We start from the raw sequence: 23175 nt of genomic DNA, 5'->3' as shown, positions 1-23175 counted from the left end.
ATCGGCTATAGAAAACAAAAGAGAGGAAGGAGAAGAAGCGGATTCTTGTACGAAGAGCTTTTGGTTTTCCCTGAACCACAGTATTGCTCAAATAGCACATTTGAACGGAAGGAGAATTCTACAGTCTTGTGATAATGATAAAACAGGCTTCAGGCTTCCTGAATTAGTTTTGAAGCTGCAAGACACTTTGAAGCAAAGTGTCTTGTAAATGGTTGTGTTGCTGTACACAGGTTGCGTCTACCCAGCTAGGGAGATAAAATGCTGTAAATGTTGTTATGTAAAATGTGTACATCTGTTGCACCCTAATCCATTTACAAGACTCATTTTCATTAATTACCATGCACCAACACAGCAGTTGAAGAGTCTGGCAGCAAGGACCTTAGGCAGACCTGCTATGCAAATGGTACCCATGGTCACAGCCTCATCCACAGATAAACAACACCTGCTATAGTAGAAGCAGTAACTAAAGAGTTAAAATCTTGTCAAATAGCAGCAAAAACATTTGTTGTGGCCCCACTTCATACCAGTGAGTCAAGCGAATGTATTTGCATTCAGCATAATGTAAATCTTGACATTAAAAGATTAGCAAGTTGGCTACAAGGATAGACTATAGCATTAAAAATGACCAGATGAAAATATATTGATCTAACATTTAGAAATGTGTTGACTCAACATTTATTATTGTATTTACTTCATGAATTCACTGTAGACCTCATTAATAGAAATTATAATCTTATAATTCTATACTTTTAGATGTGATAGATTAGGAAGCTTATAGGTAGTAAATTGAAGTATGTTATACCTACATTCATTGTTCACCACACTAATCTCCCTTCCACTGAAAATGAGGTGTTTTTTTCCTGTTAATGTGTTTTGGTGAAAACAGATTGTATCTTGAATAGAAAGTGCCATGTCACACCAGTGGGTGTGTTTGTCTCCTAGACTGTTTGAAATTAGCAGGGGGGGGGAGAAAAAAAAATCTTTTTCCAATATCTATTTGGCAGTGAAACATGCACTCAAAATCAAGGCAGAGTGATTTTACATCACGGTTTTAAGATGTTTTTGTAGGGTGAGTTTGGTCATTCATTCGAGACGCTTGCCCTCACGAATGAAAGGATTTTTATCAGTGTGCCAGACTGTGAATGGCTATGGCTTTTTGCAGCATGTCATTGAAGCTGCACTGCAAATGTAATTTTGACTTTTTCAAATTATGGAACAAGGCTAAATTATGTATTTTTACTGTAAAAGCATTTGGCAGTTTTCCAGCTGAGGGATTCATATAAATAAATGTTAAAACCAGACACAACTATTTTGTATGCAGTGGCAATGAACATTACCTAAGATCTCAGAAAACTGGAGTATAGTTTTAGGCGTGTGTCTTGGTAGCTGGCCTCAGTCTGGCTTTTCCAGATTGCAAATGGCAGCTAGTCAGATTCCTTGTCGTTTTTTTAATCTGTTAAACCCAACCTTTAGAATTAAATTCTGCCCTTGTATCTATGCCTTAAGGCTACAGCAGTAAACACAAACCACTATAGGATGTGTGTCTTTGTAGTATCTTCTATTTCCCAAAAGGTTTGGAACATGGTAAGACCGTGAGTTTGAAAGGACCTGACACCTCCCCTGTTGTGCTTGTGACAGGGACATCATAGAGAAGTGGTGTAATCTACAAGCCTGTAGCCTGTAACAATAAGTTGATATGAGGGACAGACTTTGCTGAAGGCCATGTCATTTTTCATCCTAGCATAGCTGATAGTCCAGACCTCATGTGATCTCTGCAATTATCTTTCTTTTCATGTGGGAAGAATTTCTCTGTCACATTGCAACATTAGGATTTACTTAAGTTGCTCTTGTTGCTAAAGAAGGAGGGATACTGTTTGGATGTCTGCGTTGAAATAAATTTGGTCCATAGATTCTGATGCCTGTTCTCAAGTCTAAATTTAATGAAAAGATGGATATTGTACCTGCAGCATGCAGTCTAGAGAGTGTGATAGTTTCCTTGGATAGGCTTCACCCATATAGTGCTGTAATTAATACTTTGTTTAGATATGTGATACAGGCTAGAATTTAAAAAAGAATCTCTGTGATGAAGTAACAAACCTCTGATGAATCTGAAATGTAATTGGTGTGGTGATTGCAAATAAAGAAAACAAACTTGTGACTGAATCAGCAGTGAGCATGTGTGTGGATAATGACTGTGTTACAAGCTGCATCTGCAGCTGTTGCTCTAGGGCACATGACACAGCATGCCATCTCCCACCACCTTGCTAATTTGCTGCAATGAATTTTGAAGGATTCTCTCTTCACCTCTTGCTAGACAGGCGACTGTTTATTTGTAATCGCTGCAGGAACTTTTGTATTCTTTAAATAGGTTAAATAGAAGCTTCACATTATCAGTTCTAGATCATTTGTGACCACAATGTATGTGCTGTCCTAGTCTGCAATCTCTAAACTACATTTTCATTGCTGCGCATAGTGAAGTCTTACTAGTAAGGCATTTTTGATGAAAGCAACAGCTTGAGACAAATAAAATGATCTACCATCTATTGCCACACAAAAAAGGCTTAATTTCTTTAAGACTTAAGATATTTGATCTTGCGTAGGTTTGTGTGCTTGTCTGTGATTCACTTATAATTTGTGCTCCTCTTTTTCATCCCGTATTTATAACCACAGTTTAAATCAGTCTTGCCAAAAACCTTCCCATTAAATTAAAAGTGCCTGTTGGCTTCCTCCTGACCATTCATCAATATCAGCTCCTAGGCCCTGATGTAAACTCGTGTACCTTAGCTTTCAGTTTATATCTTTTAGCTTTTTCTGTTTTGGCAAGTAGAAAGACAATCATCTGTGTGTGCTTATGTGTTGTATAAGCAGCTGGGATGGAATAAAGGGAGGTGGTGACAGACTGAAGTGTCACATCTGTCAAGGAAATGAAAGGTCCACCAGGCTTGTTTTTTTGCACATCAGACATGTACACAAAGGACATCTGCAAATGCCCCCTCACATTATCAAATTACTTTTTTGTTTTTTCTTTTGCTCCGTTCATGCACGCACACCTGCAAACTGTATTACTCACTGTTTTGCCAGATGGATTGCAGCTACTAAAGGCAAATAAACACATTTGGAAGCTTCTATGCAGGAAAATTAGTTTGCCTGACATCAGCTTGGCAGAACAATGACACTTGTGTAGACAGACAATGGAGAAACACTGTCACTATATCATAAAGTTGCATGGTCATGAATTTGAACATGACATAAAATAATGTATACGCTTATATAGACAAACCTTATATGTAACCGAAAAAGAAATATTAGTGAAACACATTACTTGTCTACAAAGGGAAATACATGCTGTTTTTTTCCTTTGATATCTAAGTTATCCTCAGTATTTTTTTTTTAAACTATAGAGGATTTTAACAATCCAAAGTAGTAATATGATCAAAGTTTATAATACAAGTTATAACTTAATGAGTGGAAATGATTTAACCCGCTAATTCAGTTCAATTACCCACACAGCTCTTTTTTTTTTTTTTTTTTTTTTTTTTTAAACATGTTTTTCAGACCAACAAGGTCACATATGACTTGACATTGTACTGTATCTTGATATCAGAGAACAAACAGGCCAATCTCACGCTTGCATTGCAGTGGAAAGAAAGCCAACACCACTGACTTAGTTATCAGAACAGCCTAGCCCAGTGAAATATGAGCAAAGAGTGTGCTTATTTATCACCTTTATGTTCCTTCTCTTAGCACCTGCCTACCCCTATGTATAGTTGGTGGAATTAATAGTTTGGAAATGGGTTTTATCACACCGAAGCTGACCCTATTCTTTCAGAGGGAAGAATCTATAGAGCAGCATGTAGGCTGCACAGTCAAATTTTTGAACTGTGAGCTCTTGGAGAGTGCAATCATTTAGCTGTACAGTTATGCAGGTGTCTCACTTCTGTCTCTGTGTCTGTGTTTTTGTTCAGATCGAGCAGGCAGCATCAGCACCTTGGACTCTCTGGACTTTGCCCGTTACTCAGATGACGGTAACCGAGAGACAGACGAACGGGTGGCAGGTAAGATGAACCATACTGTGAGGGCTCAAAACAAGAGGCCCAGCTTACACTGGGGATAAAAGATCAGGAGAGTAGACAATGACTGAATGGGAGCGCTGTAGAATATGGCAAAATGAAATCTAAAAGCTGCTTTAATAACAACAATGACCAATAGTAATGAATAAACTCTGCTTAATAACACTGAAATGTGTTTCTGTCAGTCCTGCTTTATGAGGGATAAATTAGTCACATTTTTTTTTTAAAAACTTATTTTTTTTCTTCTTTTTTTTTTTTTTTTGTGTACATGATGTGTGTTTCTCTTTTTTAAGTTCATTGAGGTCTTTGTGCCTCCTCTCACGAACCGTCACACTGCAAAACCAGTCTGTGGTATTTTTGGTACCAAACATGTATCAGCATTATTTAAAAAGCGTACTCTCCCCCGCCCTCCCCCCTCCATTGCTCCTTCGTGAGACACAGTCTGATAGTTTTAGCTAAACACATTAACAGCTCCTCCTGACGCCAATGATGTGTCATCACACCATTGGGTTTAAGAACAGGTGTTCATTTACTGGCATATTGCCTTTTTTCAGGTGTTGCGTGGTGAGTACTTTTATGCTGTGGACTAAAGGAAAAAAATAAATGAGTAAGCCTTTGATATTTATGTAGAACGCAGAAAACAAAATGGGATCAGGCAGGGACTATGCATATTAACCATCCCCTTCTGGTTTTAATTTTGTAGTTTCACAATCATCAAGATGAAGACATTAATTTTTAGCCACGAGAAGTCTGCTAGATTATAAGGGTTAAAGCTAGTAACAGTTTTCTGCAGCCATCCACACATTTTAAAAGTAAGTGTGTGTGTGTCCCAAAACTGTGCCTATGCTGTTAAAGTGGTGGATTATGTTGTGTATTTTTGTTTGTTTGTTTTTTATTTTCTTTTACATTAAATTTGTTTTCCCTTCCACTGTACATGAATATTAAGGGTGAGAAATAGATTGTAGAGCATGATGGGATAGGGGATGGCATATAGATTGTCCTATAAATATAAACGTCATTTAATTTAAATGTGTATATTGCATTCTGATGGTAAAGTCAAAGTCCTGGGTAACGCTACTCAGGAAACGCTTGCTTCTGGTTTGGGGCTTTTATCAGTTGAGAGAAACGATGACATAAAGTAAGGGCCCAGTTAAACCATGCAGCAGAGATGTTGGTTCCACCTCACACCTCCAAATTATGCATCATTTTTAAAAATGACTATTCACACACTGCCCTTTCTACCAAATTGCCATCTTTCCCTTCCTCTCTCTTTACTTTTGAAACATCCCCACTCTCATTCCGCTCAACTTGTTCTTCTTGCTAAGAGCCCTGCCCCCAGCTGTCTGACTCTGGGTTTTCTGGCTTTCTCCGTTGACGTTGATCAAACCCCAGTAAAATACTGGACAAGTCACTCCATCCAGTCTAGCTTTTTGCTTTTATTTATTTATTTTTCCTTCTCTTCCCGTTATTCAGTTCTTGGTTTTCCATTTTGTTGCGTTTGCATCCTGTGCACTTGATCTGCTAGGAAGGTCTGAATGGTAACTCGATTTCCTCTGGCAGAAATTTACTATTTTTTAATGCTCAGAAATTGGCTTTGACCTTATATGGAAATACAGACCGTTTCCTGAAAATGTTTTTCTGCTTTTTGTTGGGGCTTTTTTAAGCTAGCTGTTCACAGTTGCTATAAAGAAGTGTGAAACCTTCAGCAGCCATAAACCTTAAGTGGCACATGTTGGGGAAACAAAAGTCAGATCAAATTGCAGATTTTTCAGTGCACAGCTATGCAACATAGTTTTCCTGCTCCATTGCTTATTACTTTTTGCGTGTGTTTTTAATCTAACATGTCTTAAGACCTTGTGTGTTCTTTAAAGAAGAAATCAGTATGAATCTAGCATTTACCATTTTTACTTATAGATTAAAAATAAACATTTTTATAAATAATACCTTCTGATCCTTCTGATAGTATATAAGATGCCAGAAACAGCTTCTTCGTGTTTCTATGATTGGCTTGATCGTGTTATGTTTTTTGTTTTTTGATTTGTTTTGCAAAGTCAAAGTCAAGAAAGACGAGTCTAAATCCATAACCTAGCAAGGAATGCCAAACTCACCTTTTGTCTTTTAGCTGAAATAGCTTTATGTTGTGGTGTTCATAGTGTGATGGTCTTATCTCTTAAGAACAAAACATTTGAGCATTGGCTGTCCCTTGAGTGGCTTGAATTCAAATGTGTAAATTACTTATTACTTATAAAAACCTGTGTCAGACAGCTCCTAGTTTATCATGGATACATTTTAGTAGCCTGAATGGATTTGCTTGCCTCAGCTACAATTCAGGTAAATTTGGACTTCCATTTGTTAAGTATTAATGAGAGGAAAACAAGGGCAGGAAATTCTATCATCGAGCTGCGTCTCAATGCAGTAAACACACCAAGAAACTCCAAGAAACATCTTGCCAGCTTTACCATAGTCCTCTGCTGCATGCGTTCCTTAGACCCATGATTTGCATGCATCCTTTTTTGTTTTGTTTTTATGACTTTTTAATCTTTTTGTGTCGTTGTTTGGTTTTTCATACCCATCTGTTTTATTTGTTTGTTCCCTGTCTTTGGTTGGATGCACTTCCTGTGTGTGTTGTCACTTCCTGTCCAGTGCTGGAGTTTGAGCTACGGAAAGCAAAGGAGACCATTCAGGCTCTGCGCGCCAACTTGACTCAGGCAGCAGGTGTGGCGCACTTTTAACTTCTTCTCCACCTGAACCCTTTTTTGTTACAGCTTTCCCTCTTTTTGTCAGAGAATTCCTCTTGGTGAGTGATGCTCAGCATCCTTTCAAATTCATCTCATATATTCTCAATTTCTCAGAGAGCGAAGTGCCCTCTCAGGAGAGAAAAAACTTCAAGTCAAGCCCTGAAATTCAGGTGGGGGATTTATAAGCTTTCTAATTTTTCCTTTCTGGTGAAATGAGTGAAGAATGAACGAATGTGTCCCTTTAAACCCTTGTGAGAACATTGCCGTGATCGACCTTGTTCTTCTCTGCCTCAGGAGCCTATCCGCCCACTGGAGAAAAGAGCCTTAAACTTCCTTGTGAATGAGTATTTATTGAAAAATGAATACAAACTCTCATCCATCACCTTCTCTGATGAAAATGATGATCAGGTAAAGGATGGCAAATGCCTAACTGGAGTTGGTCTTTTATTTTTAAAATGAGATCTGTCTCCTTTTCAACCAAAAAAACAAAACATCCTAATTCATAAGAAAGTGCTGAAGGTAGTATGAATAATTTAAACTTGTACTTGTACATTTATGTGTAATACAAAGGACGAGCCCATGCCTGACACAAATGACAATGACTAAACTGTTTTGTTTTTTTGTTTCTTCCCAGGACTTTGAGTTGTGGGATGATGTTGGCCTCAACATCCCGAAACCCCCCGACCTGTTACAGCTCTACAGAAGCTGTGGCACCCCCCTCCCTTCTCCTCGGGACACAGCTGATGTGTCAGTTGGAGTGGATTTTGTCGATCTTCCTGGAAACTGCATTGCCCAAGATCCACTAAAGAAGCCTGACCTTTCACAACAGGTGTGTGTACGCTGAGTTGAACCTGTTCTATTGCTTTGCATTCCTTCTAGTACCAGAGAGATTCACTGAAAAAAGGCTGTGAAACTAAACACAAAGTGATTTTTCTCTTTCAGTTAAATTTGAAGAATTACCACCTCATGTCAGGTTGTGACTTCAGAGCTCCGGCTCTTGAGCTGAATTTGTAATTTGTCTGCATTATGTTTTTTTTCTTCTCTTTAGCAGCAGACAGAAGTCGTGCAAGAGTTGGAGTACCAGATAAGCCTCCTCAATAATGAGAAGCAGAACCTAGCAGAGCAGATAAAGAAACTGCAATGGTGTGTGCTTGAGTGCATGTCTGTGCTCGTATACTATTCTTTTTGAAAAACTCTAAAGTCTTTGATCCTGACAAGGTTTCCAACATTTATAGCTCTTTCACTGCATGTCATTTCAACAAGAACATTTACCCCTTCTACTGCTGAGCAAAGAGTCAGCAGAAGTATTCATTAAAAAAAAAATTCTCAGAAGTTTTCTGCACCACATTATTTCCATAACCGTGACCAAAACTGGCCATGGTGTAAAACCAGATTGGAAATTTCTCCCAAGCACCACAGCTGCATGAAATTACAGAGGAAACTTTGGTCTGATGCAAAAGTGGAACTTAATTTTCTTGTCATGTGAAGTCTTTAATTCACACCATCAGGATTTTGACCAATTTTACTGAACAGGTCAAGCACAACTTTGGTGGTAGGGGTAAAACAGTGGATTGTCTCGTTCACTTGCTGCTTGATTAAGTATGTAGTATTTTTGGACTTATGTTATGTTACCTCTGCCCCACAGTGAGATTCAAACACTGAAGAGGACCGTTTCCTCCCCGCCTCCGACCACTTTGGACCTAGGCTCTCAGAATACACCTAACACTTCTTCCTCTTCTGCTACTACTGCTTGCTCTGCTGACCCTCTTTCTGTGGTATGTGGTTATTTTGAATATGTAAAGCACAGGCTTATTTAAATGTATACCAGTCACACAGTTTTCTACAGTAAAAAAAAAAAAAGCCAAAAGAAAAGATGAAAAACGTTCAGTCTGTATGACAGTTTGTCACAAGCCCAAATATTTGACCCTATAATACTAACATCTTGTAGTCTTATCCTCAGCCTCCCATGGATAATGGCAAGTATCTGGACATCCGAGGGGTTTCAGAGCCTGACAATAACGCAGACAACCTCTCTACTCAGAACACATCACAATTCCACCCACAGACTCACAGCAAGCTGAAGAGTAAGCCACCTGTCCAGTTTGATCAGCCAAACAGGTGAGTGGAAATTCAGGCATGAAAAAACCCTGCAAAACAAAGACCCCACTTTCCTAACATTTCCTGCATCAGGGTATGCAAATATGATACTCAAAAATAACCAAAGAAACATTTTTTTAAATTTAGGGATTGTTTTTAACACCTGTGTGACATATGCAAATCCACTAACTGCCTGAGTCTAAAACCTGTAGCCATCCCTCGAGATGTCCTGTCAGGCCTTTAGTGCAGCCGAATTCAGTTGCTGATTGTTTGTGTATCTTTGTGCTTTCGTTTTTATCTTCAGTAACAGCAGCTTTGCAGCATTTGTCTGAATGTGACAGAGTATAGCCCTGTACACTTCACTTCATCGTGTTACTCTTATCAGCAGTCACATCAATAATAGAAACTTGTGAGCTGGTTCAACTGGCAGCCGTATGTGCCCATGCTGCCTCCTCCATGTTAGACAGATGATGTGGTATGCTTCAGACTGTGAGGTCTCAAAACTTTTCTCACTATTTTGATACAAGTTAAACTTGGTTTCATTTGTTCAGATATGTGCAGGCTCTTTTAGTCTGGCAAAGTCCAATATAGCTATCTGTTCTTCAGTGTAACCAATGGAGTGTGCCTTCCTGTAAGCCCTGCATTTGCCTTCATAAAAGGTGTGTCTTGATTGTAGACTTTGACAGTGATAGAACTACTTAAGACAGTGTTATTCACTCAGATTGTTAATTTGGCCACTCCCAAAGTTTTTGCCGTTTGCCTGAGAGGTATGTTTTAGTTTTTCAGCCTAAGGATGGCCTCCTTCATTTACATTGACATCTCTTTGGACGTCATTGGAAAGTTCCAGTGACGTTCCAGCTATCAAATTAGACACTCAATAGTTGGAATCAACTCCAGATATTTTATCTGCTTAAATTTTCGTGGAATAACAAATGAAGAGGCCTCACTGGACATGAAACTGCTCATCAGACAATTGTCCAATTACCTGGCGCTTTTGAAAATGGGGGCACTAAACTTAAAAGTGGCTGTAAATTCTAAGCAGTTGATGTAATACCTGTTAAACCCTTTGAATAAAAGCTTAAATTCTGCACTTCATTTAAGGTTAGATTTCTTTGTTTATTTATTTAATTTAAAATGTAAAATTCTCTGTGGTGGTTTGAAGGCCAAAAAGAAAAAAAAAAATTACAAATTTATAGTTGTAAAAATCATTCGAACCAACTGTGTCTACTACAGCCACGTTGCCCATTTTGGTGTAGTTACTAAATATAGCCACTAGATGGAGGTAGTTATTCGTCTTTGTCTAAAACCAGGTATTAGGGTTGTGTGGCTGCCCTCTTGAGTAAGAAAGTGTATTGTGCTTTAAACTAGTCATCACTGAAACTGAGCTTTTACTCATTTAAATATTTTTTTTCTTATTTGTGTCCCACCTATGATGTATTATTTTTAATGATATCGTTTGATCTTTGATCATTTTTATCATTTAAATATGTGTTCCCTTAAAATACAAAAACAAAATCTGATTTATGTGGTGTTAAAAGAAAAAAGTGAGTGGTGCATTACTGTTAGTCAGCCACCTGCTATTCTTAGTACTGTGGTAATGTCGCGTTACATGGGAGAGTGGCAGCACTAACCTCAGTGGCAGGGTAACCTACTCCAGTCCTCAATCATTCAACGGTCAGGACATTCTCCAGAGTACTTGTGGTGTACAGATTAAGTGTTGCAGACTGTAGTGACTGTTTTTGGTCTTTTGTTGTTTGTGGTGTCTCAGGAAGTTATCTCCGGCCTTCCAGCAAGCCTTGTTGTCCTTCTGCAGAATGTGCTCCGACAGCCGCCTAGGAGCAGAGGTCAGGAGCACACATTTCATATACAGATAAAAAATAAAAATAAAAAAAAAGTAAATGTAGAACAACAAAAACAGAATATAATGTCCCTCTTGTTCCCAGGTGTCTCGTATAGCAGACAGCGAGGAGAGTGTGATGCTAATGCTGGGTCGCTGTCTCCCTCACATCGTCCCTAATGTCCTTCTTGCTAAACGAGAGGTAAACCTGCTTGTGCTGATCATCCTGCCCTCTTCTTCTCCTCCCTGTTTCCCCATTCATTGTCACCATCACAGGCTTCTTCTTTTAATAACCAATAGATACACACAGAGCAGCAAGGATGAGAATAGGTTTAAAAAAAAAAAGTAGTTGGTCATTCACAACTACTAAAGTTTCCTCTAAACTGTGTATTTCTAATCTATAGGGGAAACGACTCTAAACAGCCTAATGTGGTTATTGTCAGTATTTTTAATGGTGCTAATTTCACACTTTTGCAAACATATTTTTCCATTGGTGATTCATCCACTTCACCATCTGCTGTTATGTGAAATATTTACTGCTTTAAAGGAACATCATCCATTTTTTTTTCTTTTGTGCCTAAGCTGTACTCACAATATGAATATGAACTGTAGTGTTACACATTGTGCAAAGGCTGTTTTCTTGGCAATAGTGGGATTTGTGTGATTGCTGTTTTTGAGATAATTAAATTAATGTCTCAAACTTGTACTAAAAGCTGCACAAAGTACCTTTGTCCTTGTGTTGCCTTTTTGTCGTTCCCCAAGAGATACGAATATAGAGTTGGAGACATTTTTACCTGCCAGCTCCTGCTGACTTGTGTCTTATCTATTGATTTGTAGGGTCACTTTCTTTTGTCATGGCATTTGTTTTTCAAAAGTCCTCATCATTTTTCCTCTGCATTTTTTCCTCTCATATTTGCTGTCCCTTTGCCTTCACGGTTTTTTTCTTCTCTTTTCGTCTCACTCATTCTCTCACTCTCATGCATGCCTCTCTTCTAGAGAATGGTTGCGCATCTTTGCCAGGTGAGTCTTTCACGCACTCATTTGCATGATTCTGACATGTAGATCAGAAAAGTGTAACTAATGCCAATTCCTTCTGCTGCAAAACCGCTGTCACTAAATACATTTTCACACATGCGCTGCAGCCCTGAACTTTTTCTTACCTGAGAGAAATGCATGAGATAACAAATGTCGAACTCAGTTGGATCGGACAATAGCTTCACTTAAGCACAGCTGAAGTGGAATGATTTCCTGTGAGAACAGACAACAGTGGGAAAATATCCTGGCATAACGCTCTTGAAGATGTGTGAAATCCATGTGTGAAAACAGTATAAGCTCTGATTTTCCATATTTATTATTTTTTGCAAATATAGTCTGCTATCCTGTAACGGTGACACTGAAAAATAGTGTGTACCCAAAAAATAAGTTGCATTTCAGTTTTGGGGCCAAATTTATTAACAGAACATGCCAGAGCAAAACACACTCCTTGGGGGTTGGGGGGTTGCTATCTATTCGTTAAGAGGTATAACGGCAATTTTGTAACTGTAAGGTGTGGTCGTTGTTTAGCTAATGTGGCTGTGATCATTCTCACTAGGAGTGTTCTTTATTTGAAATGCCAGGGGGAGGTTTTTGTCTGAATGAGTGTGTAATTAACACAGGTGAACGGTTTAGAGATGAGCACAGTGCCATAGGTATGAGCTGTAGCTATTCACTGTGTCCTCGCCCTATATAGAGCACACCTTAACTGATTTGCACCGTTTCACTTTTATTCATGTTTCTAAACAGAGATTTGTTCATGAAAAAACTGCCAAATATATCTAAGAGAACCTGCTTGTCTTTTTCTCAGCAGTGTGCACATCACACAGAGCAATGCAACATTACAAACACTGCTGTAAAAAAGCATTTGCCGCCCTACCTGATTCCTCATTTCTTTGCATATTTGCATCAGTTACATGTTACAGATCATCAAACAAATTTCAATATTAATCAAAGATAACCCAAGTAAATACAAAATGCAGCTTTGTCATTTGTGCGACAAATATGGAAAAGTATAAGAAATTAATAAGGAGGCAAATACTTTTTCACTCCACTTTAATTTGGTTTCTTTTATGGTTTTGTTTGATTTTAAACGTGTCCAGTACCGAGTCTGTTACATATCATATTAAAATGTCTCGCTGTCAAAATTAAATTTATGTGACTAAGGCACATCTGAAGTGTACTAAATTAATGTCTGTCTTTGTGCAAAAGAACAATGCCTTCATTTACACACAGCTGGAGTAACTTCAGTAACATGCAAATCTCTCAACGTCTGATCTTATATAACGTTTAGTGTTCTATATGTCCTGCAGGACGCATAAATTTTATGTTTATATAGCAGGCTTGATTAAAGAAGCCCTTCTCTGGATAAATAGGGATGAATAATAGTGTTATTTATCCTGAGAATTGCTGCCTGAACCTCTTAGACCCCACAAAGTCTCAATCAGTATGAGTTGAATTCACCTTCAGCTGACTGTCCTCAGTCTGAATTACCATACTGTTTCTGAAGAGGATGTACCTAAATCCCATGTTTATACTGTAATTTCTTTATTTTTATATTTAGCAGAAAGTAGCAGAACGATCACTCGCTTATCTGATCTGCTTTTTTTTCCTTGTTTGTTTGTTTGTTTTAAATTCGATTCGGTTGGTCTCTTATAGAAATGAGCTGCTTACATCTGTTTGTACATTAGTGTGTTGTTAGTAGATCAGCTGCTGTTTCAGCTCCTTACAGCACATTTTTGCAGTCGCAACCTCACACGGATTTGCTCCGTTTAGTAAATCAGGCCCTTAGTCTTAATATGTCGTGCTGTACGATATGTCTCTTCAATTCGCTGTATCTTGACTCACCTTTGATTTATTGAGCCCATCAGGCATGGGCCCAATCAGTCTAATCTCTTTAAGTGTCTAAATGCCAGAGATTTTGAAACCGTTTTGATAAATATCAGTTTAGCAACTGTTTGATAAATGGGGTTATGCTCTATTTTTAAATCTGAAAACTCAGAGAAAAAAGGTGTTAAAATCCCAGATCCTGATGATTAGGTGACCTAACTAAATGCAGCCAGCCTTCTTCCTGCAACTGTTTGGTTACAAGTGCTTTTGTTTCCATGAACTAAGTGGGGTTTTTTTTTGCTGAGAAGAGTAGGAAAGGAGATTTGAAAAAACAAAAAAACGTTGTATTAACAAGAAATTACTCTTTAAAAGCTGACACCTGCACAGGTGTTCTATAGAATCTCCTTGTGTGCACTTTTTGTCCATGTGTGTCCATGCGTACATAAGTGCAGCGCATGAAATTTTATACAAGGAACTGAAACTTGATCGGAAACCAAATGGATTGACTGAAAGAGGTAAATCTAGTTGGAGTAGTCTTTGGTCGGGCTGCTTTGCATATCACCATGGTTATGAGGTTTTAATCAACCCCCGAGGCAGTTATGGAGAACTTAATCTCTTTAAAAAATCAAGATAAACAAACTGAAGGGAGAAAAGGCTGGCAGGGAAAAAAATGTAAGTGCAGCAGCGCATTAAGACTTTGAGATTCTTCTTGAATAGTTGGACTTTGTACTATATCCGTTAGATTCACAGACCATGACAGTGTGTGTGTGTGTGTGTGTGTGTGTGTGTGTGTGTGTGTGTGTGTGTGTGTGTGTGTGTGTGTGTGTGTGTGTGTGTGTGTGTGTGTGTGTGTGTGTGTGTGTGTGTGTACACACGTACTCACACTCACACAGATAAAGCTGCTCATGCTTCCGTATTGCAGGCTTGACCCTTCTAACCACCGCGACCCTGGAGACACACCTTTACTTGTTTGAATGTGAAACCCTCTTAAGAACAAAAGGTGTTTGACTTAAAACGATAGTATGATACACTGAAACACTGCCTGCCACCTGGCTGTATTATCAGATGTTGTAAATCATTAAACCCTATGTTTTTCTTAAATTTAAAGGATTGCATTGCAACACTTTTTTTTTTGTTTTGTTTTTGTTTTTTTTGTCAAAAAAATTATTTTGTAGTAATTTGCTACAGTACTATTTTTATATAGACTTTCCAGGCATCATTAAGGCAAAGACGGTAACTAAAAACTGCAATTATAGACTTCCTGTTTTTAGTGGGTAGATTATCTGTAATCTTTAACGGACCTAGACATAACAGAGAAGGTTGATAGTTTTACTGGAACTGTTTCTTTGACAGACAATTTCTGGTAATGTATTATTAAATGCAGGTGTTTGAATTCAAAGCAGACCTATGTCAGTAATTCTGTGTCGAAATATTTCATACCTAAGACATTATGCCTAAACTTTCGCGTGTAATGAAGTCCACTTTTGGCTGATGTAATTTTCAGTAGTTGTGTATCAACCAAAGTGCTGGAACTGTTTAATTTTGGCCTGATGTTGGTGTTTGGTGATTGCTCAGGGAGCTACTAAAATTATTAGACTTCATATTGTGGTGTGCATGTACAGTTGTGGTCAGAAGTTTACATACACTTGTAAAGAATATAATATAATGGCTCTACTGAGTGTCCCATTATTTCTAAAACTCTGATTTTTCTCTGATAGAGTGATTGGAACAGATACTTCTTTGTCACAAAAAACATTCATGAAGTTTGGTTCTTTTATGACTTTATTATGGGTTAACAGAAAAAAGTGATCACATCTGCTGGGTCAAAAATATACATACAGCAACATGAATTAGCAATTTTGGTGACTTAGAAAGTTGTCAGTGAACTGAGCTTCATAGCATGGCCTCTTAACTTCTTGTGAGTGATGATGAGTGACTACAGCTGGTGACTTCTCTTAGGCCAGTTAAATAAGGCTCACTGGATACAAACGCCCACAAACGCTACAATGGGAAAGTCAAAGGAGCTCAGCATGGATCTGAAAAAGCGAATTATTGACTTGAACAAGTCAGGAAAGTCACTTGGGGCCATTTCAAAGCAGCTGCATGTCCCAAGAGCAACAATGCAAACAATTGTTTGTAAGTATAAAGTGCATGGCACTGTTTCATCACTGCCAAGATCAGGAAGAAAACGCAAGCTATCACCTGCTGCTGAGAGAAAATTGGTCAGGAGGGTAAAGCGTGAACCAAGAATCACCAAAAAGCAGATCTGCCAAGAATTAGAAGCTGCTGGAACACAGGTGTCATTGTCCACAGTCAAACGTGTTTTGCATCTCCATGGACTGAGAGGCTGCCGTGCAAGAAGGAAGCCCTTGCTCCAAAAGCGGCACCTTAAGGCTCGACTGAAGTTTGCTGCTGATCACATGGACAAAGATAAGACCTTCTGGATGAAAGTTCTGAGGTCAGACGAAACAAAAATCGAGCTTTTTGGCCACAATGCCCAGCAATATGTTTGGAGGAGAAAAGGTGAGGCCTTTAACCCCAAGAACACCATGCCTACAATCAAGCATGGTGGTGGGAGTATTATGCTGTGGGGCTGTTTTGCTGCCAATGGAACGGGTGCTTTACAGAAAGTAAATGGGATAATGAAGAAGGAGGATTACCTTCACATTCTTCAACATAACCTAAAATCATCAGCACGAAGGTTGGGTCTTGGGCGCAGTTGGGTGTTCCAACAGGACAATGACCCCAAACACACATCAAAAGTGGTAAAGGAATGGCTAAATCAGGCTAGAGTAAGGGTTTTAGAATGGCCTTCCCAAAGTCCTGACTTAAACCCCATTGAAAACATGTGGACAATGCTGAAGAAACAAGTCCATGTCAGAAAGCCATCAAATATAACTGAACTGCACCAATTCTGTCAAGAGGAGTGGTCAAAGATTCAACCAGAAGCTTGCCAGAAGCTTGTGGATGGCTACCAAAAGCGCCTAATTTAAGTGAAAATGGCTAAGGGACATGTAACCAAATATTAGCACTGCTGTATGTATATTTTTGACCCAGCAGATGTGATCACTTTTTTCTGTTAACCCATAATAAAGTCATAAAAGAACCAAACTTCATGAATGTTTTTTGTGACAAAGAAGTATCTGTTCCAATCACTCTATCAGAGAAAAATCAGAGTTTTAGAAATAATGGGACACTCAGTAGAGCCATTATATTATATTCTTTACAAGTGTATGTAAACTTCTGACCACAACTGTATACCACTTCAAGGTGCCAAAGAAAAAGTCAGGGCATTTTAAAAGCCATCTATACCAAGTGATCAGATAATCCAGCTTGTAGATGCTGACAACTTTAAAAAATAGTGGAAAGAGTATTAAGATACTTTAAATTGTTCTGATGCCTAAACGTAACCACAAAGCGAGAAAAAACTAAACTAAAAAGTCCAGTCATCTTAAAGTATTGAGACAGCCTTAACATTTAAACCACCTGCATAATATGTGTAGTTTGTGCAGTAAGGGTAACCTGCGGTGTCTGGCACCAACACGTTGGCACTGGGTCTTCGGTTTCTGTGAATTAGGTGGGGCCTTCTTGGATTGGAATTATTTCAACGCGCTGTTCTTCAAACAACTTCTGTGAGGTTTAGAGGCTGGGTCAATGCTTTGATTTGGCCTTGTAGTCCCGGAGGCATTCCTGTGCAGTTTATGCAGTTTGGCACACAACTTTATCCTGCTGCCATCAGGAAATGCCTGGAAAAAGAAGTGCAATGTTGTTCACGTTTTCACGTCACCTGTTAGTGGTTTAAATGAGTGTACATCTTCTAGAAACTATGGATGAGTTGATGTGTAGTGTTGAGAGAGTTATATTCATTACTGTTTGTCTTGTTGGAGATAAGATGCAGTACAGGTATACCAAATAATGCGTATCAGGGTCACGAAATGATGAAAGGCAGTCTGTCGTTAAGAGCTGCTGAGATGTTCCAGCCTGGATGAAAGTCTAAGTCATCATGTGAGTGGTAAAGCAGACATCTTTACATAGCCTCATAGTTAAAATAACCGAAAAGACCGAAAGGAATGGTCACGTGGAAGGGAGACGTTGCTTTCCTTTATTGAATGCAGGCTCTTCTACATTGGTCCTTAAATGAAAAGGAGTAGTTGCCCTGAATCTGGCCCCTGGTCCCTGGTCCCTGGCGTCATTCTGTCCACTCTACCTGCCCACACTGTTTACACAGGACTGGTCAGTTATGAAGGAGATTTCACATCAGAAACATAGGAGTCCACACTGAAATAGAACAGGGTCAGCGTGGTTTCTGGCTTTTTAGATGTGTGCTGTTTATGAATTCCTCTATTTGCTTTATCAGCCCAGTGCTGTTGACTCTCCAAAATGTCTCCTGTGAAAGTGTGTAGCCTTGTAATAGACTGCAGGAGAAGATTATTGAATGTGACTGTTAAAGTTGGCTGAATTTGCTTAATTTGTCATTTTAAGCGTTTTTTGTTTTTTTTTCTAATGCTGAAACTGACTTCACCGATATTGGACTAGTCATGTAACCACTTAAAATGACCCTTTTGATACTCAAATGTTATAGTTTTGCTTTTCTAAAATATAGCCAGCATGGCAGTGACTTCAGAGGGTTGGTCCAGCATTGAACGAGTGACTCATCACAGCCTATCTTTACCCAAGTTTCTCTGTTAGGTCCTTTTGTCCATCCAGCGTTGGGGTTTAGCTTGTTCTTCCAGTACTTGGCAGGAAAATATCATATCTTCCTGGAAAAAAAACAGACTTTGAAAAAAAATATATTTTTAACTTTGTGTGCACTCTCTAATTTCGGTGTGTGTGGCGGGAATGCAGGGCTGACCACAGTTTGGCCATGGAGGCCCTGTATCAAGGGCAGCTGAGTGCTCTCCCCTCTGGCTGGAAGGCCCATGAACTTTGTCTGAACTCTGAAGTAGGAATCATTTATACTAGGAGAACTAGTGCATTAGGTTTGTGTATATCTGTATATATGCCGCTGTGTGCATGCACTATTAAGCTTCTACAGTATGTGGCCATAATTTTCTGTGACTCAAAGTCCAAAGAAGTGTAGGTATGAAACCAGCAAGGGATTTACGGTAAGCATGTGTGCAGGAGTGTTGAAAAACTGCTGTTGGTTTTCAAGAGTGACCCCCTGTGTATTTTTCTCCTTGTGACTTTCCCATTTTCTGTCTTCATAATAAGCCCCCTCTTCCCGGTTGCTATTCCTGCTACTCCATAGATTTACAGGCCTGCTTGAGTGCTACAAACCATCCTTTCCAACCCTTGTGTGTTGTAACAATAACCACACACTTTTTTAAAAATGTATTTGCAGAGTAATCTAAACTGATCCTAGCCTTTTCTGTCTTTCTGTCTTCTTTAATTCAGGAGTTGATTCCACTCATCTTATGTACTGCCTGCCTTCACCCAGAGCCTAAAGAGAGAGACCAGCTTCTCCACATCCTCTTTAACCTAATCAAGCGACCGGATGATGAGCAGAGGTGCTAACACTTTGTCTCAACAGCCTGTGGTTAAAAAAGCTCTGCCTGCATCCAGTATTTTCTCATATATGTGTTTTTGTCTCCAAAGACAAATGATTTTGACGGGCTGCGTTGCATTTGCGAGGCATGTGGGGCCCACACGTGTCGAGGCTGAGCTACTCCCTCAGTGCTGGGAACAGGTAGAGTACATACCTAGAGGGGTTATTAAATATACTCCTACTGAATTTCACAGCTTTGAGATCATATTACTGATTTATAAATGGTCTTTAATTCTGTTGTCTTTTTAAACATCTGAAGTTTATTTGAAATTCATGAATAATGCTAAAGTTGTGTAAATATTTAGATTGAATTAGCATACAGTCTGTTTGCTGAGATTTACTTGGCATTGTTACTTGAACCTTTTTGTAGCACTAGTTTGTATTTATAAGCCACATCTGTTTTTGTTTTTTGTTTTTTTTTATTTCAGTTTAAAGATGGGAAGTATACGTATTAATGATTTGCGTGTTCTCTGTATTTTTGTTTTGCTTTTTGTTGTTTTCCCACTTTTGAGTGTTTTTATGAGAGAAAAAGTTAGAAATGCAAACATGTCAGATCTTTCTGATTATGGAATCTTTTAGCAATACCTCCATAGGCGTCCTTGACTTAAATGGGTTAGTGGTTTGGTCTTCATTGCCACCTGTGTCACCACATGCAACACATGTGTGATAAACAAAATCTGCTCCCATGGCAACGGCCGCTGCCACCAGTTTGGAGTCTGAGAATCTGCGCAGAAAGACAAATAGTGGTTTCCACAGGGTCAGGATGTTGCTGATACTCGAGTTGTTTCCATTCCACGGTGGCTGCACTCCCGTCTGCCTCTCCTTTTCTTTCAATTTCTGTTGCTCTTTTTCTTTAAACACTTCAATTCCTCTAAACTTGTCTTCTCCAGATTAACCACAAATATCCAGAGCGGAGATTGCTGGTGGCAGAGTCCTGTGGAGCCTTAGCACCTTACCTGCCTGTAAGAACACATTATGTATGCAACATATTCAAGTTACAGTTATATGATGAATATGGGCCTAAAGTGCAGACTAAGCTTTAATTTGTGAAGCATTAATGTGTTGCAATAACTGTTGAGAAATTTTTATACTTTATAGACAATCCCCTATTTTCAAGGGCTTAAGTGTAATTGCACACTCCTTATTATTTCTTCATCAATTGAGTGGGCTGTGAGTTAATTCCAGGTGTGGCATTTTCATTTGGAAGGGGTTGCGAGGAAAATAAACTATCAGAAGGGCTCATAATGCAAATGCAACCCACACCCTGGTATAGCTTCCTGCTTCCAATGGCAGTGGTTTTACTAATTAAATCTGAAGAGCACGGGGATTCACAGTCTGCTCAGACTGAGCCAGGTGCAGCAACGTTGATTGGATGGTGCTTTACAGTTAAGAAGAAGAATGATCCAGAGCAAATTTTAAAAGCGACGTGGGAGTTCTTGAAAGCAAAAATGTCGAATCAGTCACCTAATGTCAACCCGATCATAAATCTTTTTCCAATTTCCAAACAAGAACAACTGAAAACAGCTGTTTTAAAGACCTGGCAAAGCATCACAATAGAGGAAACCCATTGTTTAGTGATGTTCATCAGTTCCAGACATCAGGCAGTCGTTGCCTGTAAAGGATTCTTCTAAATATAGACTGTAGAAAAAATGAGTGGAATTTCTTGAGAGTTAATAAATATCTTTGCTCACCCACAAGAATGAATTCCGAAATTATCCATTTAAGCCCATACTCATCATGCACTAAATGTAGAATTATGAAATATGACCTGAATGAATTCTCAGTCTGTCTTTTTTTTTTGCTGTCACTGTTTATCTCTGTAGAAGGAGATTCGCAGCTCCCTGGTGCTGTCCATGTTGCAACAGATGCTTGCTGAGGATAAGGCGGACATGGTCAGGGAGGCTGTGGTCAAGAGTCTGGGTATAATTATGGGTTACATAGATGACCCAGATAAGTATTCCCAGGTGTGTATCTTTGTAGATGAACATGTATGAGGGTGATTTGTGTTTTAATGATGTCCACAACTGCTGTTCTGTATAGTATGTATTACACCAGGATTTTACAACTGCTTTTGTGGGTGAGACTGAGTGTTGCTCTATTGTTTATCTGTTTTCATTCCAGGGTTTTGAGCTGATGCTGCTGTCTCTTGGAGACCCATCAGAGCGGGTGGTCAATGCGGTCCACCAGGTCTTCATCCCTGCCTTTGCTGCCTGGACCACAGAGCTGGGCACCCTGCACACTGCACTCATTCCTTCACTACTGGCACGTATAGAGAAACTACTTACAGTAAGTGTCTTTCATTTCAGTCTTGGCACAGTGCATATATAAAATTGCACTGTCTCACTTTCCATAATATGTGCTGCTTCTTTCTCTAGCAAGGAGAACATGGTCTAGATGAACACAAGCTACACGTTTTCCTGTCAGCCCTTCAGTCTCTTATCCCTCCTCTGTTCGCTGTGGTGCTGCAGAATGCACCCTTCACCAGCAGAGTCAAACTCCATGGCGACATACCTGCAATTGAAGGTAGGACGTTTATAAACACAGACACAACACACACAGGTCAGTTGTAAAAGAAATGCAGAAATCTAAGCAGAAGTACAGGTTTATATTTAAGTGTGACTAAAATGCAACTTTCAAACATTTTGCTCATTCACATATATTCTACTGGTGCTAGTGTGGCCTTTAAGCCTTTGATATTTATTCAGTTTCTGCCTTGGTCCTCTATCTTTGGATTTGCAGTGACTCGATTTCCTCGGCCAGCTTCTCCCCTCCAAGATGTGGCAACCATCATCGGCAGCAGGGAGATGCTGAGTGCCCTGCTGCAACTCTATGACCACCAGCTGGAGCATGAAGGAACCACTGGATGGGAGAGCCTGCTATGGGTGGTCAACCAGCTGTAAGAAACACACGCGCACACACACTCAAACCCATGAAGCTTGGTTTTGATCACTTCAGTGACTTAAAATAACTCATCGTAACCTAAACCAAGGCTTACTATAACCTTAAGCTATCATAGTAAAATGCAATGACTAATGTTATGAGGATGTGGTTGCTATCCTCAGAGGGAAGAGGGACCTTACTATGTGAGGTTAAACACATTAAAGACATTCTAGATTTCCTCACAGCACAAGTAACACAAGCGTAGTTGGCACGTGTCTACTAACATACTTAAAAAAAAAAAGAAAAAGAAAAGATGAATGCCCATTATCATTAACAAAATGGACTCAGACTACTGATTTCTATTTCTTCTCTTTCTTCTTTTTTTTAAACAGCCTACCGCAGCTCATAGAGATTGTGGGTCGCATAAATGTGACATCATCAACTTGTGTTCATGAATTTTCTCGCTTTTTCTGGAGATTCTGCCGCACCTTTGGCAAGATCTTCACCAACACTAAGGTAACCTGTGATAACTAAGTAAACCATGACAGTTTAGTCTTAATAGGCAGTCTTAAAGTTTCCTCCAGTTTAGCTTATCTCATCCCACCTTGTTTACCTGAACAGGCACACTTGTTTTTAGAATACTGAATGGTGTTTAGAGCTGAGGCCACTAAAAAAACTATTCTGTCATGCCATATATACACTGCAACTACGATAAAGGTGTCAGTTTACTGTGTATGTGTTCATTCTTAGTTTGATATTTAAAGATATCTTTAAAGTCCATATAGGATGTTAAAAATGTGTGTGTATAGTAAATGCCAAGGATATTTATAAATATTATGCTGACATTTTATCATTCTGACTTTTGCAGGTTAAACCACAGTTCCAGGAGATTCTCCGACTGTCTGAAGAGAACGTTGGTAAGGGCAGCTTTAGCCTAGACGCAGATGTGCAAGCGTAAGGTTTTCTCAGCTCTCTCAAGAAACTGTTGATAGGTGGAGTTCAGACGCTGACACTGTTGATGTAAACAAGCTATTTGGAGTCTGTTATGGGTGTTTCCGTCTCCTTTTTTATAAATTCCAAACATGTTTATATAATTATAAAGAGGTGCTTGGTCTTATGTGGCTGCCAAGTGTTTTAGTTTTGGTA

General features: G+C 39.1%; 1 protein-coding gene across 9 annotated transcripts in view; it reads left to right on the top strand.

The window, feature by feature from the left end:
• relch (RAB11 binding and LisH domain, coiled-coil and HEAT repeat containing) overlaps positions 1-23175 on the top strand; it is a 38294-nt gene that overhangs the window by 847 nt on the left and 14272 nt on the right. For 2 of the 9 annotated variants that reach the window (XM_005471735.4, XM_005471734.4), the window contains exons 2-20: positions 3966-4055; positions 6714-6785; positions 6923-6978; positions 7103-7216; positions 7443-7637; positions 7857-7951; positions 8454-8583; positions 8757-8926; positions 10674-10749; positions 10849-10944; positions 18999-19111; positions 19200-19290; positions 20040-20111; positions 20973-21113; positions 21271-21435; positions 21525-21672; positions 21889-22045; positions 22422-22545; positions 22898-22946. In XM_005471735.4, coding sequence (XP_005471792.1) covers positions 3966-4055; positions 6714-6785; positions 6923-6978; positions 7103-7216; positions 7443-7637; positions 7857-7951; positions 8454-8583; positions 8757-8926; positions 10674-10749; positions 10849-10944; positions 18999-19111; positions 19200-19290; positions 20040-20111; positions 20973-21113; positions 21271-21435; positions 21525-21672; positions 21889-22045; positions 22422-22545; positions 22898-22946 — 2154 coding nt within the window. Of the gene's footprint in view, positions 1-3965; positions 4056-6713; positions 6786-6835; positions 6979-7102; positions 7217-7442; positions 7638-7856; positions 7952-8453; positions 8584-8756; positions 8927-10673; positions 10750-10848; positions 10945-11738; positions 11763-18998; positions 19112-19199; positions 19291-20039; positions 20112-20972; positions 21114-21270; positions 21436-21524; positions 21673-21888; positions 22046-22421; positions 22546-22897; positions 22947-23175 lie in introns of all 9 variants that reach the window. The other 7 variants (XM_005471731.4, XM_025910121.1, XM_005471736.4 and 4 more) reach the window with 7 other exon arrangements.

Source organism: Oreochromis niloticus, linkage group LG9, assembly GCF_001858045.2.
Source record: "Oreochromis niloticus isolate F11D_XX linkage group LG9, O_niloticus_UMD_NMBU, whole genome shotgun sequence".
Lineage (NCBI taxonomy): Eukaryota > Metazoa > Chordata > Actinopteri > Cichliformes > Cichlidae > Oreochromis > Oreochromis niloticus.
Note: the sequence above shows the minus strand (reverse complement) of the source record. Positions and strands in the feature narration are given on the sequence as shown.